The 20,036-nt window shown below is 40.2% G+C and overlaps 1 protein-coding gene across 2 annotated transcripts in view; it reads right to left on the bottom strand.

Annotated features, from left to right (window-relative positions):
• The window catches only part of Itga4 (integrin subunit alpha 4), a 78,971-nt gene that overhangs the window by 1,457 nt on the left and 57,478 nt on the right, over positions 1-20,036 (bottom strand). For both annotated transcript variants that reach the window (XM_052724485.1, XM_052724486.1), the window contains exons 18-27: positions 9,740-9,890; positions 8,594-8,689; positions 7,873-7,952; positions 7,500-7,589; positions 4,928-5,018; positions 3,938-4,045; positions 3,003-3,128; positions 1,732-1,851; positions 562-660; positions 89-208 (exon numbers count right to left, since the gene is read on the bottom strand). In XM_052724485.1, the coding sequence (XP_052580445.1) occupies positions 89-208; positions 562-660; positions 1,732-1,851; positions 3,003-3,128; positions 3,938-4,045; positions 4,928-5,018; positions 7,500-7,589; positions 7,873-7,952; positions 8,594-8,689; positions 9,740-9,890 (1,081 nt within the window). The remainder of the gene's footprint in view (positions 1-88; positions 209-561; positions 661-1,731; positions 1,852-3,002; positions 3,129-3,937; positions 4,046-4,927; positions 5,019-7,499; positions 7,590-7,872; positions 7,953-8,593; positions 8,690-9,739; positions 9,891-20,036) is intronic.

Here is a 20,036-nt window from a genome sequence, read left to right as displayed (position 1 = left end):
AAGACATTCTGAGTAGTTTAACTATTGGTAATTATTAAAAGTAGACTGTCCGTATAACACAGGAAATTAATAATTGTTAAAGGATTACCTTCCACATAACACATGAAATTAGTAAAAGTACAATAAGTCCAAGCAGCAAGCTGCTGGTAATAATCACGATGGTGAAATGCCGTTTGGGTCTTTGGTGGTGGAGCCCTTCCAAGAGAACCTGTGCAAGTAGAGCAAATACACACTCAGAAACAGCAGTATTGACGTTTCCCTTGAGAGCCTCCCAGGAGCTCCACACCCTGTCCTGTTCCTAGTCTCAGGCCAAAGAAGCAGAAACAGTGAGCAGAATGGGCTCTACAGCTCCTCCCCTCATCCTCCCCGTTCTCACTGCTACCAAACTGCTCTCTGTGAACTTCCCGTCAGTTGTGGGAAGTGGGTAAGGGGTTGAAAGTCCTCTATGACCTGGTCACACACTGACTCCTGACTTGGAGTAGTGCCAAAAGGCACTACTTATAAATACCCTCAAACTGTTTCCATACAGTTTCCATGCAGCACCTAAGAGGGCAATCTTACATGGGCAATGTTCTCATCCTTATTTAGCTCAATAACTTTTGGGTGTGGCTCTGCAAATGCTGTTGCTTTTATTTCAAACTTGAGTGATGAAGTCTCATCCTGTTTTGAAAAGAAATAATCAACAGAGTTTGATTTGTATTTTATTTCATGAAGACATGTCAATATAAATACCACCTTTGCTATCTAGAATTTCTGTCTCTTACTGAACTGTAATGACTTCCTTTGGGCTCAAAGATATGACCAACTATTTCATGGAACCCCTTTTATTCAATGTGGCCATGTTGCAAATCACTTGATTTAAATATTTTTGCCAGGTTATAGTATACAATAAGTTATTGATGAGCAATATAATTTTTCTCAGTAATATTAAATTTTATCCACAAACAAGTGTTCTTGACCTGGTAAACATTCCCTCAGGTTTGCCTTTTACTTGTTTCTGAATGAAATACATGCATCCTACTTAGTGTCTTGGTAATAACATCTTGAGCTAATGATAATAAAATCCAAGTGTATGATCATCTGTGGGTGAATTCTGAGCTTTAGTATTTCAAGTAGGAAGTTTGTAACAGAATCCATAAAGCTTGGGGATCTGTGGAAGGGCTTTACAGATTCCATGAATATTTAAAAATACATTCATTTGTACATTTATAGGGGGTGAGTAAGAATACAGTATTTAGATATAATTTTAAAAATAAATAATACCATTTCTTTGCTTTTATGCACATATGGAGGGAGATAACAATTTGTTGGAAGTGGTTTTCCTCCACCTCTGGAGTGCTGGAATTGCAGGCATGAGCCACCACACACAGGTTCAGTTGATAGATTTTGACGTTTTAGTTGGCTCTTCTTTGAAATCAATTTTAATTTTACTTCCCAGTTTTAGTTTTCCAATGTTACATTTTAAAGGATGATTTAAGGCTATGTGACTGAAAGGGAGTCAAGTTCCTCTGTTTACTTAAGGTTCCTAGAGAGTAGCATGCTTTCTAAACCAAACCTAATGACTTCTCAGTTCATCTCTGTCAGTTGATGGAATGAAAATGAGATTTGGGCTTTCTTCTCAAATTATATTCTCCTCTCTGTATTTGTTGAATGTTTCCATACTATCCTGTCTATGTAAGACCCAGTTTATAGATCTACATCACAAAGTTATCCATCTGATTTTAGACTCACCATTTCCAAGAGGGATGGCCGACCTTCCAGCTGGATGTGAACGCTGGCTTCTTTCCCACTTTCCATTTTCCCGAAATTGCATAAGAAATCTAAACAGTGTAGATCGGCTTTCATGCAATACTTGAAGAGAATGTAAAAACACTGCATTAAATTTTCTACATTTAAAAAATTAACAGCTGGAGAAGACAGCTTCAGTGGATAGAACGCCTGCCATGTAAGCATGAGGATAAATAAGAGTTTGAGTGCCCCAATCCAGTGAAAAACTGGGGGGGAGATTGCCTGTGCCTATAATCCTACTGCTTCTACCACAAGATAGGAGGTGGAGAGGAGAGAAGTTTTAAGGGGCAGCTAGCCTCAAGCAAGGTAGAAGGGAAGGGCCGACCACTGAGGTTGCTTTCTGAACACCATGCACGTACTGCAGCACGCCTGTATTTTCTCAAAAAAAAAAAAATTTTTTAAGTATGAATTTTAAATTTCAAAACATACTTTATTTAAATTAAAAATCTCCTTACTGTGCCAGCAAGATGGCTCAGCAGCAGGTCAAAGTACTTGCTGCCAAACCTGAAGACCTAAGTTCAAATCCCCAGAACCGACAGGATGGTAGAAGAGAACTGTCTCCTGCAAGTTGTCCTCTGCCCTCCACAGGCACACATGACATGCTTTCCTATATGCACTCACAGAACTGAATACGATAGTGTTTTTAAATATCCTTAATGGCGTTGAGAAAACTGTCCTTTTTATAAACATCATCTTTCCTTCATAGCATTTAAAACTCTTCTTGCTTTAAATAAAACAAGCATTTTTTTTGTCTCCTAAATTATAACAAAGTATTCAAAGTGTAACATGTGTTTCTATCATTCTTAGTAACTGAACCTTCTGGGACAAGATGAAAAGAAAGATTTGTAATTGGAGTCGCCCCCAGTTACATGCTCTGTTTCTTGTTGCACAACCTCTCCAGTTTCTCTTATAAAGTCACCAAAATGGAAAGAGTGAGAATCTCGTGCTATAAATATGGCTGCCCAGGTGACTTGGCATCAGGAGGGTTCTGTATAATGTCTGGGTGGCACATGGGAGGCATTTGTTAAGTAATGAAACCTCGTAACACACACTTAACCCCAGACCCATCTCAGCACTGCGTCATGCTTGTTCCTTACTCGTGGGAATATCCCCTAGGCTTGTATCCCTTACCATTTCCTGGCAGCTCAAGCCCCCATTGAATTTGCTTTTAAATGTTTTAGTTTGAAATGCCTATCTGAAGGATGGAAACTTACCAAGAGTCTCTTATCAGTCTTTGATAAGAATTTGAGTATATCTGTCAAGGTCTCCGCTACACCTTTTTGCTGTCCGGATGAACACTCTCTTCCATAATGTTTAAAATGGCATTGCCCAGTAGTTGCCTAAAGACAGAAAAAAAAAATCACCTGTCTTTGGAGAGAGCTCACACAACATGACTTTAAAAGTTTTGATTGATTGTTTACTAAAATACAGTAAGCACCTCCAAAACTGTGAAAGTATTTTTAACAGAATTATTTGCAAGAGTAAATCTCTGGTAAGTCCACAAACAAAACCCCAACCAAATTACAACAGGTCCTAGGTTGACAACATGGTCTGTCTTTACTGAAATGGGGAAGAAAAACTGCAAGTGAACATTAGCCTCATCTGGTTTCACAGAACAAAATATGTTACAATTACCCATCCTAACACCTAAATCTGGAATTCAAGTAAATTTTCAAAAAAAAAGATTTCAAGCTCCGTGACGTAGGCTTTTCTGGTGATTGCTATTGCTTGAGACTCAGAGGTAAAAAGAAATCTCACAAACATGAGAACATTGGCACGGGAACTGATTCAAATGTTTCCTTAGAGAGGGTTTCCCTTCCTGTCCTTGCCATAGTGGCTTCACGCTTGTGCAACATTCTGCTAACTATATCTCCACAGGCTCATGTCCCAAAGAAAGTGATGTAATAGACAATTAATAAAGAAGGAAGAAGCAGGTTTTCTGATTGTGTATCAGAATGCGGGTGCTGCCTCTGGCTGCAGTCGTGAAGAAATGTATTCTATTCAAGGTCCTCTCAATGAATGCATATGGAACTCACAGTATTGAGGGGGACTGAGGTGAATGGGAATCTCCATCTTCACAACCGTCCTCAGGATAAAGGGTTGGTACTTAAGATACACTTAACAGAGGTCAAAGGGGTCACCTTTTTACCTGGACATCTAAAACGTTGAACAGCTTATCAGTTTGAGGGAGAAAAGAATTGGGTACCATTATTTCCACACTAACATTTGGAGCCATGCTAATGCCAGTGTTTATAACCTGAAAAAGAAAGAAAAAGAATTTAAAGATCCTTTTCGTAATTATAAATGCAGAAGTACTAGCCGAAATGGAGGATGTATAGCTGGCAGATACACAACAAAGCAGGCAGAACATCCATAGTCATAATTTTTCCAGTTTAACCAGTTCAAACAGCCCCTCCAACCTATGCCTGCTTTTCCTTTCTCACCAGCATATCTAATAACCTTGGCCCAGTTTCATTATGTAATCCAAGATCTGCGTTCTATACAGTGCTATAATACTCAAACAATGCTTGGACAGTGCTTTTGACTAAAACAAACACTTTTGTAGACATTCCCTTTTAACATCTGTGACCAACCAAAATTTTTGCTTAATAGCTAAATTTTCAAAAATGAGTTTTTATTAGTATATTAATACTTCTGTATGATAGTATTTTTTGAACTAAAAAGAAAAAGAAAGGTTATTCAATACTGATGAAGCTTGTCCTAATCCTGAAGGCTGCCTGGATGACAGACCAACCATGTTGATCCTGGAGAAAGGTAAGGTAAATGCTTCCATTATGTACGTGGTAATGTTGGGCTGGTTAAGGAGCCTCAACCAACTCTAGATTTCCTGATTAACCCCCCAACCATGTTTTCCCTTGACTTGTCTGCCTTGAATGCATCTTCAGAAGGGTCAAGAGATCCCCAAACTCTGCCTGTTCCAAGTGTTCACATATCTTAGAAAATCTGGGACAAGAAAAAATGAGAAAAACAAGAGTATCCTAAGAGGAAAGGGCAGCCATCCAGTCACTAAGGCTGAGGGACACTGTGGGGACAGGAATCCCCCTGGAGCAAGGCATCAAGACCAATCCTTTCTCCCTTCCCATATGTTACAAACATCAACAAAACCAGCTTTGCTTACATGGAAAGTGAAGTTCAGCTTCTCTGCCAGGCATGTTTCTGGCTCATTTTCTTCACTTGATCCATACACAAATGAAGTTGGGTTCACAAACCTGCCGGAAATAAGGTCGGCTTTAATGTACTGTCTTTTTGATGAGGGTCTGGACAGTCTGTCTTTAGAGTTGGAGTATAGTATGTGTAAAAGGCAACACAACATCCTTTTGGTTCCTTAGTCAGATACAAGCTCTAATTGATGAAACAGGAAGGCCTTGTGCTCTGGCCCAGGGGGCCATGCCTATTCCAACCAATATACATACTTGCCTTTCCCACACCTGCTGGCTTGAGCCATCTGCACTTTTTTAGCCCTAAAATGATTCATGCAAAGTTGGCAAGCCTGAGCCAAAGCCTTAACTCTCCCTCGGGGGTGTGGTAGCTCCATCTAACCTGTTTATATTTCTTGATGGCTGCTGCTGCTGAACCTCAAAATTCTGGGAACAAGCCAAGCACTAACTTGCTGTGGGATGGTCTGTATGTCAAATGCTCTGATTGGTCAATAAATAAAACACTGATTGGCCAGTGGCCAGGCAGGAAGTATAGGCAGGACTAACAAAGAGGAGAACTGAGAGAACAGGAAGGTGGAGGGAGACACTGTCAGCCGCCGCTGTGACAAGCAGCATGTGAAGATGCCGGTAAGCCACGAGCCACATGGCAAGGTGTAGATTTATAGAAATGGATTAATTTAAGATGTAAGAACTAGATAGGTAGAAGCCTGAGCCATTAGGCCAAACGGTTTAAATAATATAAGCGACTGTGTGTTTATTTTATAAGTGGGCTCTGGGACTCATGGGGCTTGGCCAGAGCTGCAGAGAAATTCTCCAGCTACACCAACTTATAAGATAAAGCTTTTGCTAGGATGCAAGATTTTTGACTTTTGAATCCCGCCATTAGACAAATGGATGCTGAGCAGCAAGCACTGAGAAGGTGCCGTTCTGGGGAAGTTCCTACTGCACAAGTCACTCATATGTAGCTGCTAATAATAGGTGGTTCAAAATTAGGAATCCAGGAGGCAGGAAAAGTATTAGAAATAATCCAACAACACATACTTGTGCAGTTTAATACTTGTTATCTTTGTCCCAAATACTAACATGTGAAAAGTGGAAATGGAAGTGCCCATCTTGTGAAAAATAGAGAAGGAGTGTGCATACTCCATGCTAGGAGACACGAATCAACTTTGATTTGCTTCACCACTGACTCTCAGGGCCTGCTTTTCTGAGAAAGACCACTCCCTTCCTCCTTCATACAACTGATACTCAATTCCATCAGTTACAGAAAGCGACTGGATGCCTTCTTCATGCATGCTTAAAATGATGGAGGGATATGTTATATTTAAAGCAATAAATAAAATACATTTGCCCATTTTATTCTGTTAATTCATATCTTCTAGTATTTTTAAAATGTATGTATGCACTTAGCACGAAGAGGGAAGTGGCCCATGAGTCCTAATCCCTAACTAAAAAGCTGTGGACAGCTAAGGCTTTCTGGGGAGGGAGAGTCAGTATTCTTTAATGCATGTGCTGCAGGTAGGTTGACCACATTTCAGTGAATGGCCCCACACTCAAGAATACAAGGGCAGCATAAATTGGAGTTTGTTGGTTTTTTTTTTTTATGATATAAATTTCTGTTTAGGAAGGTAGAGTGGATCTGGGTGGAGTTAGGGGGAGGAGTTGATGGATGAAGATGATCAACATACACTGCATGAAATACTCAAAGAGTTAAATGTTTGTAGTGTAGTGATTACTGGGCATGCTAGTACATGTGTATAGAGTTAACATTCAGGATGCAGAGCCAGGATGATCACCAAAATTGCAAGAATATCCTTCTGACTATACAAGTTGCAGGCCAGTCCGGACCACACAGAGAGAAACTCTTGTCTCAAAAACAACAAAAATATTTAAGACACAGACTAATAGCTTGAAAAACTGCCAGTGGAATCATTGCAGGTTTTGGTATTCCCCTCATTCATTCTCTAGCCACACACTTTGAATCAGAGAAGGATTCACTCAGAAATCACTAAAACCACAAGAAAACAATAAAGCTGGCCCCCGATTCTGACTGAGGAGCACTCTCGGGGTTCAAAAATAGACAGGAGACACCTCACAGCCTGCTCTCTCATGCCTTAGTCATTTGCCACACAGGTAGATGTGGGCTCTAGAGAGCAGCAGTTTGGCTAAGTGCACAGTCCTTTGTGTCTCCCCTACCATGGCCACTGGGTGCCTCGCTGGAAGCTGCATACTACGTAACTCTGCGCCCCTTGTTTGCAAACTGCAGGATGACCATGGCCCGCTGAAAGCTTATTGGGGCTCTTCCAGTACAAAATCTCTAGCAGCTGGCCACGAGTTTGATGTAGCATCAGAGCCGATTAGAGAGTGGATTAAAATAATGAATCGCCAATCAAGCAACTGCACTCCGAGGCAATCACAGAGACACAGTATCTTTTCCACTTACACATGCTCAAACACACTTCCTTCACTAATATAAGAAAAAAAGTAGGAGTGAAAGTCCTCTCTAATCCAGAGGTGTCTGTCTCTACTTACCCGTGAACAGTCAGCATAACTTCATACCTTAGAGGTATCGCTAATGTCACTTGGTTATCCTTCACCTTGTCCATTTCTCCTTCATTTTCACTGTAGAAACAGAAGACCATGTGAGAACCCAGCCTCAGAAAGCATGACCTGCATACCGTGCAGACTTAATAGAGGGCTGTTTGGTAACGTTGGGGGAAGTTGGACTAGAAAGAGAAACGGCAACAAGACATTTCAGGACAGGGTTGGTAGAAACTGCTCTCTTCACTTCCACTGTTGCTGTTTATAGACAATTATCAGAACATGGCTTCATGGATCCCTGAAAGCCATCTCCAGAATGTGGCATGTCCTTTATGACAGTTATTTCTTGCACACTGAACCATACCAGGAGGCCTGCACAATGATGCTGAGGTCCTCATCTGCCCGGCTGAGTGAGCTCACATCCAGGAGAAAGCTAATATCTACCTGCAAAGCAGAGGAAAAGACCCATTTTTTAATCTAAAATGCATTTTTATGGATTGAAATATTTTCATTGTCCTTAATAGATTTTGTTGTTTCTCAAGGAAAAGAGAGTGGACTACTCTAGATGTGGCAGAAGCTCCACCCTTCACTTGGTAGCAAGACACAGAAACTGTTGGGTTCAAAGCGCAAGCATTTCCATGCATCACTTTCAGAAACAAAGCCTTCTCTAAATGTAAAGACTGGCAGGCCCAGACGGACACCATTAGGAACGCTTTAACAACTTGGTTGAGGACTGTTGCCAAAAACACCTTTTTTGTATAGCAGAGGTAACATGCCTGGCAGACAGGGCCACCTGGGATGGGGGGTGGGGGTGTTGGAAAAGAGCGAACCGGCAAACATTCTGATTGACACATTTACTTGCCTGTCTTGACATAACCGGTTCCCTGCTCACCCCCACCCCCGACCCCAAACAATGAACGTTGCTAAGAATATAAACACAAGGCCCGAACACTTCAGGACACTTTGGTCTCACTTAGCTTTACAACTAAGTTCAAAAATAGATTTTTAATGTGACACAAAGGTAGGAGAAGGTAGAAAAACACATTCCTATTAGCAAATGAAAATCACAAACACTAAACACTTACTCTTGAGAGACGATCCACATATATGTAGCCAAGGCTGCAGGCAAGTTTCACCATGCCAGAACTCTCTTTCACCTCACAGTTTATTTGTTTCTCTTCCTAAAGGAAAAAAAAAAATTAATCCGGGGAGAAAGAAAGTTAGACATTCATAACATATGTTTAGGGATGGCTTTTAAAAATGTTGTCTTAGGAAACAATTTTCTGCTTAGCTTGGGAATAATATGTAGAATTATAATAGAAGATACAGATGTGTGTACATAAGCAATATGCATATACTAATACCCATGTAATTCTCCATAAACAGCTCCTGGGTGTGAGCTCTCCTGTTTCCCACTTTATTTAGGAGGAAATTCTTGAAATATTAAGGAACAAGAAAACCACAAGGTCCGTATTTCCTCTGTCTAATATAAATGAAATCTGTTTAAAGCATTTAATTGTAGTATGGTAATCCTAACAGAAATATATCAAAGGATAGGCTCTGAGTACCTAGAATTTCTCCTACTCCTTTTGAAGTAGCTGCTCCGTGATCTGGAGAAAGGGTAAATAGCTCCTTTTAAAAGGCGAAAGGTCCCTGGGACTGACTGGCAAGAGGATGCAGAGATAGCAAGGCAAATGTGCTGGAGGCTTTTCTCTTTGCAGCTCAACCTTACTAATACTTCACTGATGGACTAAAGTGACAATAATTGGAGTGCTGTGGTAACATACATCTATGTGTGTACTCCAGGACCTGACTTGAAAAGAGGATTTCAGGACTGAGGAAGACTGATAGTTCAGAAGTGCTGGATGAAGGTTGAGAGCCTCAACTTAAAATGTAGAGCAGGAACCCTGGGTTCGTTAGCATGGAGGATGCTTCAAGATGAGCATTGTCAGCATCTTAAAAACATGTGTCAGGGATGAAGTAGTGGCACCCAAGGAGTCCTCTCCTAAAACTGGAAAGAAGAAAGCTAACATCTTTCCACTTAGGTCCCAAGGAACTTGTGACTCAGAGTTAGGGAAAAAAGATTGTCTCAAAATAACCGGGAGACTCAGTGATGTTGAAACCTTATGCTGAAAACTTCAGTTGTTTACACTAAATCAGTGGAGTAAATATGGCACTTACATTTGTTTGAAACTTGAGTACATTCTACTATTGTGGTTTCTAGCACTTACCAGTTCTAAGATTTTAATGAAATATAGGCCTGTGGGGAGTTGGATGTTCAGGGTTGTTTCATAAGCATCATCTCCAGCATTGAACACGGACACATTTAGCATTATGGTCTTCATGCTCCCAACAGCAAGATAGGTTTTATTTTCATATGGCCTAGAAATTAAGTAATTGAAGTAAAAAATTCTTCCTCCATATATAAAATATTCGTGAATATAAACTATTAACTTAGAAAAACAACCACAAACAATCTCATACAGACAAATTTAAAATTTTCATCTCTAATTTCAGATATGTTCAACCAGCTGCTCCCAAAGAAAAGTTTGATACTATTATTTGTTTGATTTTTAATTAGTTATTATAAAATATTCTTTTGTTTTAATGCCCTTTTTTTAACTTACATTTTCCCCATTATTTTGTAAAGTTTTTATTTAATCTTTGAAAAGACATTGATTGAACTAGCTTCTACCCAAGCCAAAGATTAGAAGAGGGGAAAATGAGGAACAGGGTGAATGAGAAAACATAAGGGGATTTGGGCAGGAGTAAAGCATAGAACTGCTCTGGCCTGCAGGTGGGTGGTACAGAGATCCACTAAGGAGACTACATTTCTGACGTAGTTAATTGGTTGCCTCTGACAAAGCTAATCACAGAAATGAATCAGTGTCCTGTGAACTGAAAAACAAAGGTCACTGGAGATCTAGACATGTGGGGACAGGCCTTAGGAAAGCCCCCAGCTTTTGGAGGTAAGGTTTCAGTTAGCTCGACTAGGCCTTGGCAGTCAAATCTGCAATAATGATAAAATGACTACTCAGTGAAGGTTTGGATCAAGAGCACTTCATGAAATCCCTAAAATGTTTCAAGTATGCAGAACTTTGAGCAAAATGAAGATGCTCAAAGCTGCAGAACTAGAACATTCTAAACCCTTGAGCCAACTGCTCATTTCTACGGAGCACAATGCCTACCTTTTCCAGGCAAGAAAATAAAAATAAAAATAAATAAAAAATCCTCAGAACTTTCAATTACAGTATGTTATGATTTTCTAAACTTTCCCCCACAGCCATCAAGTAACTTCAAAATTAAAAAAAAAAAAAAACTGGATTAATTAATTCAAACTGGAGAATGATGTATGCCATACCAACTGGGTGGAGACAGTCTAACCAAGAGGCATAAAAAGATACTCAAGAACAGATTTAAGATCTCCGATTTAAAGCAATAGGTGGAGATGGATGAATCATCTAGTAAAACTGAAGGTCCCACGTAGTAAGTTAGCCACTACACTCCTTTCTCATAAAGCATGTTGTTAAAATGCATTTCCATACCTCACAGGAAAGATAAAGGACATATTTCCAAATAACCGTAAACAACTATTAGAAATACCTGGGGCCAGGCGGTGGTGGCGCACGTCTTTAATCCCAGCACTCGGGAGGCAGAGCCAGGCGGATCTCTGTGAGTTCGAGGCCAGCCTGGTCTACAGAGTGAGATCCAGGAAAAGGCGCAAAGCTACACAGAGAAACCCTGTCTTGAAAAACCGAAAAAACAAACAAACAAAAAAACCCACAACTATTAGAAATACATGGAAATAACTCGTGAATGACCAGTTAACAATCAGCCATTCATCTGATTATTCAGGTTTGCTACTCTTCCAGATCTTTTTGAAAACGAAGTCTGACCGTTTTAGCGTCGGTGCAGATTATACCTCCTATTTCTGTTTCACATCCGCCCTCTCCTCTGCTATCCTGCCAACAGTGCCGACTTGACAACACTCACAGCAGGGCAAGTGCTGCCAGTGACTCTGAGAGAGAGAAGCAACCCCACTTCTCAGTATGACCCTAGGGCCCCTGAGAACTGGCCTTTGCCTCACTTTCCACTGCACAGGGCATTCCTTTGTATTAGCTGCATCCACCCACAGACTGCAGCCTAAACACAAGATGCTTTCTGACTTCCTCCAGGTTCCCTCCACCTTGAGCTTTTCCACCCTTTTATGCACCAACTTAGTTAGTCCGGACTTGAACCGTAATAACACCCAGGAAACACGGAGAAGCATATTTTACAATGTCAAGTCAGTTTCTCTCAGCACTGATCTAAACTTTCATGGAAGTGAGAAGCTGGAGCATGGTTATCTGAGTTTTCTATGAGCCTAGAAATTAGTTCCTGTGTTAAAAAAAATTAGTATCAGATGAAAAGGACTGAGTTACAGTCAAGAGACAAATAAAAAGCCAAAAAAAAAATGTATTGGGTATGGATTTATTCACTTTTAACGGCTTATGGAATCTTTTATATATTCTGTGAAATTGTAGCTAGATAGTATGCTTGTCTATTCTAAAATGATACAAACATTTCAAATGTCTCACTAAAAAACTTAATGTCCAACACTATGAAGTCATGTGATCTCCACTCTAGTCCACATCCAATATGTTAGTAGTGCTTTAGCTCCTGAAATAACCAGATTAACAATACAACGCAATCAAGGCAAAATCAATACTGGAAAGGACAAATTACTTTCCAAAATTATGAAGTCTTCTCAAGCTCAGAGTGGATAAACAAAGTTGTAGTTTAGAACCCTTTCTCCAACACTTAAAACCCCAACAGCATATTTCTAAGAAACTGGACCACTTATTTACTGCGTAAAACTTCTGCCCCTTTTATTCGTTACTTTCTCATATCCAAGCTCTTGGTGTAGAAGGTAGCAAACATCCTAAGGTGTGACTCACTAACTGTGTCACATGTTTTGTGTAACATAAAAATGAATACAGGTATGAAGCTGGCACCCAACCCAAGAAAAGGCAACGTCCACATGGGAATATATATATATATATATATATATACACACACACACACACACACACATACACACACACACACACACACACACACACACACACACACATACCGGGAGCCTCCCTCCCAGTGACTGCCCAGACCACTAACTTTTAAAATCTAATACTCTAGTTTTGCCCAGTTTTATAGTTCATATAAACTGGATTAGAGAGTGTGTAATCCTTCCCTGTAACTGTGCTTTTGAGTGTTGTTTCTTTTACTCAAAATTTGATCAAGAAAATGAACTTAAATCAGTGTTTGCGAATGTCCATGCTCCACCCCAGGAGTTGTTTGTTCCTCTTCTTCTTTTCTCACTCAGTGATCATCGGGGCTTCAGCAGTTTTCAGTGTAAAGCTACAGTAGTCTCATACTGAACACATACATACATGTAGCTTTGCTGCGTACGGTCTCTTTCCATCCCTCCTCCGCTCCCCTCCCTGTACTTCTGTTTATCTGAACTTTGTTTTTAAAATATAAGATTAATTCCTTACAAATCTCCGAATCTTGGTTTGGGGAACTCAAATAAGTTATACTAACAAAATAAATTTATGTAACAATAAATACTATAGGAAACTATTTTTACCTAGAAAAAAATAAAGCTGTACCAAATGATTGCTACATAAAAAGCAAGCAGGTCAATAGAGCAGGTATCTGGAAACTCCTGCCTAAGGCTAAATGTCATTCCTTTATTTTCATAAAGTTTTATGGAGTCCAGCCATTCTCACTTTTGCACTACAAGAGCACAGATGAGCAACTGAAACTGTGTGCATTGGCCCTCAAAATTTTAAATATTGCTTTCTCTTTATAAGAAAGATTAGGCTGGCCCCTGCTATAGAGCCTATTTGACTGATGAAAATAATTTCAAATCAAACAAGAAATGTGATATAACTAGACTTAACTAAAGCCTATTATTGTTGCTGTTATTTTTGTTTTAGATTGTACTTTTTTTTTTGTAGAATTGATTCATACTATAGATAGGCCAGGCTGGCCTTGAACTTATGATCCCATCCCATGATCCCGAGTACTATGACTACAGGCATGCATCAACATGCTTGGGTCCATTCTGAGTTCAACAGAGGCTTCTTTTATTTCAGCTAGTAGAGGCTATAGGATTTCCCCCTTAGAATCCCCATGTAGAAGCAGAGAAAATAATCCAGCCCCCTAGCTTTTAATCACCCCTGTAGTACCCTGTAGAAAAGAAGAGAAAAAAATAAGGGACACCCCCATGTGAACCAATTCTCCTTTCTGAGCCTTGGATTTGAGAAAAGGCACAAAGAATAAGAAACAAAGTAGTCATTCTAGGCCCTGGCTATCTTTTTATCCTAGAGGTGTTTGACTGAGTGCTCATGGGCTATCCCAGCACTTAGGAGGTGGTGCGGTTTGCCCATGTTGTGAGCCCGTGGGCTTTGCCAGCGTGCATCTTCTTGGCAGTGCATATTAAATGGTGAGAAGAGAGCCATGCTGCCTTCTCCCTACTGTTCTATCATCATGTTACGACCGAAGGGACTTTCAAGGTTCTCTAAAAGTAAACTTCAACTTGACATTAAAGTTTAATTAAGACTTGTACAAGAGCTGCTTAGAAATAGATGTTTATAAAATATTCTGGCTTGGAACCAAAGCATTAGTCACTGAACACCTTTGGGAGAGAAGTTGGCACTTCGACAAGCAACAGAAGGTGGAAGCGTGGCATGCACAGGCAGCTTCAGAGACGGCAGCCGAGCAGAGCAGCGCCCGGCTCACGTTGCCAGCAAGACTCCTGGTTTCATTTCCATTTTCAGCTATTTTGCACACTTAACCACAGTCCTAAATCTACTCTTTTTAAATGTTCACCTCACTGTAGATTTTGATTCTTTAACAAGACGCCGTTAGAAAGACACCAGCCAGTGTTTTACATGACATGATGTCGAGCCAGCTGCACATCTGGACGGGTGGCACAACTGAACCACAGGCTTCCTCGGGACTCACAGTTCACTCTTCATTAAAACATGCATAATGCAGGCTTGAAATTTACAAAGCTGCTTAGAGTCCACACAACTGACACAAACCCAGGTACTGTGCATACACGGAATCATAACTTAATAAATGAAAGAGGAAAAGAGAAAGCTCTACACCAGGCTCTACATTTTGTCCCAGTGAACATGACTGGATTTTACAAGATGGTCTCAAAACCTTAGTATCGTCAATTTGTTCTTTCTTGATAAAATCAGTCTGGTCTCTGTAGCTTACTTATTTTTGATCAGGACTGTAGGGACCAAAAAAGAAAGAAGGGAAGAGAGGAAGAAAAGAAAAAAAAGATGCCAGAGCAAAACACAATATGAATGGTTCTCACACTTTAATGTTTAAAGACACACAGCAGATTTCACACTTTAATGTTTAAAGACACACAGCAGATTTATTTGACAAAAGAGTAGCCTTCATGCCAGGCCGAGCTCCAGGAGTCCAATCGATGAGAAAGAGGAGGGATTTTATAAGTAAGGGACATGGAGATCATGATGGGAAAACCTACAGAGACAGCCAGGCCAAACTAGTGGAAACTCACGAACTGTGGACCAATAGCTGGGGAGCCCCCATGGGACTGGACTAGACCCTCTACATAGGTGAGACAGTTGTTTAGCTTGAACTGTTTTGGAGGCCCACAGGCAGGGGGCTCAGGATCTGTGCCTGGTGCATGAGCCGGCTCTTTGGAGTCCAGTGCCTAAGGTGTGACACCTTGTGAAGCCTTGGTGCAGGGGAGAGGGGCTTGAACCTGCCTCAACTGAATGTACCAGGCTCTGCTGTCTCCCCATGGGAGACTTTGACTTGGAGGAGGTGGGAATGGGGCGTGTGTTAGGGGGGAAGGCTGGGGTGGGGGGAAGAGGGAGGAGGGGAGATCTGTGATTGGTATGTAAAATAAATAGAAAATGTCTTAATAATAAAAATTTTAAAAAGGGGTAGCCTTCAGCAAGTGGCCTCCAGTCCAAAGTCAAGTTTTATCCTCTTTTCTTTTTCTTTACTATTATTGCAAGGAAAATAAAACACTGAGGGACCTTGCCCACTGGGATAGACCAACTATAAGACTTTATTTATTGAATAAAAGCAATAAAGTTCAAGGGGAGAATTGAAAAAGAGTTTGGATTGGAAGTTGGGTAGTGAGTGAGTGGACTTTTGTATAGAAGCATGTAATTCATTCTTCCCAAGTTTTGTGAGGTCAGTGAGGCTTTTTTTTTTAAAAGGACAATTCTATTAGATTGGCCCTTTGAGGAGTTAAAAACATGGTGTTAGGTGCCATCCACCACTTACTGTCTACTCACCAATGAGTTCCCCACTTCCTGCTAACAGAAGCCCAGATTATTCAGGGAGTAGGCCACACTCCCTTGATATTACAGAACATGAATTTCTAGTTCAGCTTTGGGGAATGAAGCCTGATAGCTAATGTGATCATAAGAACTCCATTTTCCCTGCACCATGATAGATTTGGGAGAGTTCACACATGTCAAATTAGAGTAGGCATAAGAAGGGCTATCTTTTCTGAAAACTCTCCAAAAGAAAAAAGCAAAACAAACAAAAACACTCTTGTTCTTGCACCCCTTTCCTTGATGGGAATGTTAGGGTTAAAATATTATAATCATAAAAAAAGCTAAAAGAAGTTGCAAAACAACCACCTATGCCCAGGCTTGCTGGCTGCATACAAGACCTGCAACTGCCATCTCCTTGCAGACATTATGCCACATAGACTTCTGTGAGTCAGGATTAGTCAATATCCTATTACAGGAAGTTCAAAGTACTCCTAACTATTATCAACACAAACAGGTCATTTACATCCTGATCTATATGAAAGATCTGACTGTAAACTCCTTGATGGCTAATACCAATTATTGTGATTGTGATAACTAACATCATGTTTGTTCACTGTTATTTTTACCATGATAACCCTCTGGCTGGTTTATTGTCCCAGGAATTTGGAACATAGGTGGAGGCCTCAGCTTAATGGAACCATGAGGGAATGTGAATCAGCACTGCTTATCATATCCTGAGCAGTTTATTATTGTCGGCATCAGAAACTCATGCTCTTTAGTGAGTAAAAGCATTTACATAAACAGGCGTCTAGATCTGGGACACATAATACCATTAGTGCCAGCAGAGTTAGAGCCAGAAGAAGGCACACAACATATGGCCCCAATTTGCAGACTGTTACTGAGAAAGGAAAGAAGACACCTACATGGAGAGATACTGTATTTTTGTCTGACACAGAGTAACTTATTCAAATCACAGTCAAAAGCTGTCTATGTGACTCTGAAAACTTAATTAGAAGAGTTCTCATTTGCATATCCCTCAAATGAGTTATCATTAACCTCATAGAAATAGTGTGTAACTTTCCAAATTGATTCAAAAGGATTGGTGCCCTCTGCTTTACAGTGGACTTCATACCATTCCAAAAACAGCAACACCTTTTGTTGAACTCTCAAATGGAATAGGCCTTGAACTAATCACTTGGATTAAGTGCATTTTAAAAGTTAAAATATCTTATAAAGAAGGCACAATTTCTACTATTTTATAGCAAAGAGAGGGGAGGTTAAAAAGCTTCTCTTAAGAGGCTACCCTGCTGTTAAAATGGTGGAGGTAAGAGTTGAACCTGATCAACATGACCTCCCGTGTGAAAGTCTTCATTACTACATTGCTTCCCTGGTTTCAGTGTGATAAAGACTTGTAGAAAATAATGGAGCAGTAAGGGTTAAATGGGGCAGGAATGAGAGGACAGGGTAAAGGAGGGATAACACTAAAAAACCTTTAAAAAAAAGCTAAATGGAAACCTACTATAGTAGAAGTTTCCTAAAATGTATACATATACATACATGTGGAAAGAGTTATCTTGTAATGAGGAGGTAATTCCTCTTGCAGACATATCATAGGCTAGCAAATAAAGGCTCAATGATAGAAGAAGGCTATTGCTTCTGGCGTTGTTTGTTAGTGGGGTCCTCTAGACCCTAAAACATTACAGGGTATTACCATTACTTTTGGTCACCATCTAGAACTTTATGGTGAGACTCTATTGCTAAAGAAGCATAGAACATTGAGAAATCACGCTGGTACTGACCTGGAAGCCTCATCCCTGTGTTTCCGCAATGACAGAAGGTGCTATGAGTACTACTCAGGAGAAAAGTAATCATCAGTCTCACCCATCTGTGAGCCCTGCATGGTACAGTAATGACCACCCTGGCAAGACACGCCCACAGATGCAATAGTAGCACAGGTGTTCTGGGAGTAACCAACTATTTTCTGATTGGATTTAAGGCCCACTTCCTGAGATGGAACTTAAGCTGGGACCGAGAACCCAAGGCCCAGGTATGTCATAGGACCGAGGGAAGAACCTATTACTAATGTTCTACTAAATGGATATAGTATTTAACAAATTCTCAAAAGACACAATCCTTATGCTCATAGATCATAGCATCTCTCAACCTTCATCAGAGAAGCTTGTTTTGTAGTAGATGGTGACCAGCACAGAAACTCGCAATCTATAGAGAATAAGATATGGCAGACTGCTCAGTCCTAAATCATGTATATCACATTATCATCTCCCAAGACTCAGAAATCATTTCGGAAGAGGGAGCACAGAAAGACTTTAAGAACCAAAGATACTACAGATAAACAGTGTTTTCTGGATACAACAGGGCAATTGTGCATTGCACAAGAGCAAGCCAGACAAAATCCCAACATGGGTGGGAAAAGTGGGAACACAAAGTCCTACCCCTAGCTGAGGAGCTATTGACAAACAACAACAACAACAACAAACAAACAAAAGACCACTAGGAGAGAGATAAGCAGCTTTATTCAGTAATGTGGCCCCTGAGGAGATACTCAGGCCCAGTATATGGAATTATACGCAAGCACACACTGTACAAAGTAGACTACATGGGTTAAAAAAAAAACATAAAGAAGAGAACACATGAAATTTGGAAGGAATATTGGTAGGGGTAGAGAAAGAATTGGAGGGAAAAAAGGGTGGGCTTCATCAAAACACATCATATGCATGTATGAATTCTCAATCAACTTAAAAAAGTGAACTTACAGCTCTGTTCATAGTGAGGGTTCTTGCTTGGGTCTCATAGATATCAATGAGAACTTTCTGGGGTGTAGGATATGCATTTCCAGTAGGCATTGTGAGTTTTGTCCTGGACTCAAGACCACATCCTAATGATCACCACCTTACATTTGGCCAACTACTGTTTAAAATCACTGGCTTGATTTTTAATTTAAAAAATATTTCTAATTAAAAATGTTAAGTAGACATTTTTTTGCAAGAAAATAGAACACCTGAATTAATAATTCCATGTTGTTTGAGTAAGTTGAAAACATTCTTAGTGACGTTTGCACTTAAGCTTTGAAATCTCATTTTCTCAGGAGCCAGCAGATTTGCAATGAAAGGTAACCGGGAAGACACAGAGTGCCTAACACCAGCAGATGGAAACACTGTCCATCTATGCTTAAGAAAATCTCCTGCTCTACCAACACACCTGTACAACTTGAATCAAAGTCTCCTGATATACTTAAAACCATGCACATCTTAGAAAACAAATATACGAATGGAAAATTGTAAATTGTTCAACTAATAGACTCACAAAGTCACTCTATGCTCTTGTGTACAAAGCAGTTACTAGTCACTGTTTTTTTTTTCAATTACTGAAGTGAGCCAACTGAATCATTTATAAGCACCAGGTTCATTTACCAATCAAGTTAAGGGCTCCTTACCCCGCCACTGGAGATGCTCATGGCTACACTGGCATTGTCTGACTGAGAAAAATTTATGGTCTTCCCCAGCAAGGTAATCAACACTATGTATCAAGCTTTTTGGTCTTTCCTACTTGATCCCTTGTTCTACATTTAACAGTCACATTGGATCTTTCATTTCCCAAACTATCCCCTAAGTCTTCAGTCACCATCTATGAACTTGAATTTCCATTGTAACAACCCATAACTTTTTTACACGTTTCTTTCTTCCACAATTGCAAGGAAGCAATCATCTTTCCCAGCTTCTTAGCCCAAGCTAAAGTGACTCTTAACTCATTTTCAAGGCTAAATCCTCTACTTATAAGTCTTGGAACTCCTGTTCCATTCTCAGGAAACCTCTGTTAGTCACCTCCTGTTCTCCGGGCATTCTGTTAGGCTCTGAGAATACAAACGTGAGGACAGGACTTGCCTTACAGTAGGTTCCAGGCCAGTGTGGAGAAAGACTCTCAATGCAATGTACACTATGTCATAGACCTAGATGTACAGAAGGGTCTAAGGGTAAGGAGCTGGAGACAGAGACTGCTGTCTCTTGAAAATACTGAGATTTAAAAGGTAAATGCAGGTTAATCAGGTGGATGAATAGGAAAAGTGAGAAAATGGCCAGTATGAGAAAACATGTCATGGCCAAACAACTGTAAGCATTCTTACATTGATGATGAAGAGACCTAGGGTACTGGTGAGAAACAGGACTGGGGAGTTTAAATCTTAAGTCTAAAA

The sequence above is a fragment of the Peromyscus californicus genome, unplaced genomic scaffold (genome assembly GCF_007827085.1).
Source record: "Peromyscus californicus insignis strain IS unplaced genomic scaffold, ASM782708v3 Scaffold_7__1_contigs__length_154581171, whole genome shotgun sequence".
Lineage (NCBI taxonomy): Eukaryota > Metazoa > Chordata > Mammalia > Rodentia > Cricetidae > Peromyscus > Peromyscus californicus.
This window is presented reverse-complemented; position numbering and strand designations above follow the sequence as displayed.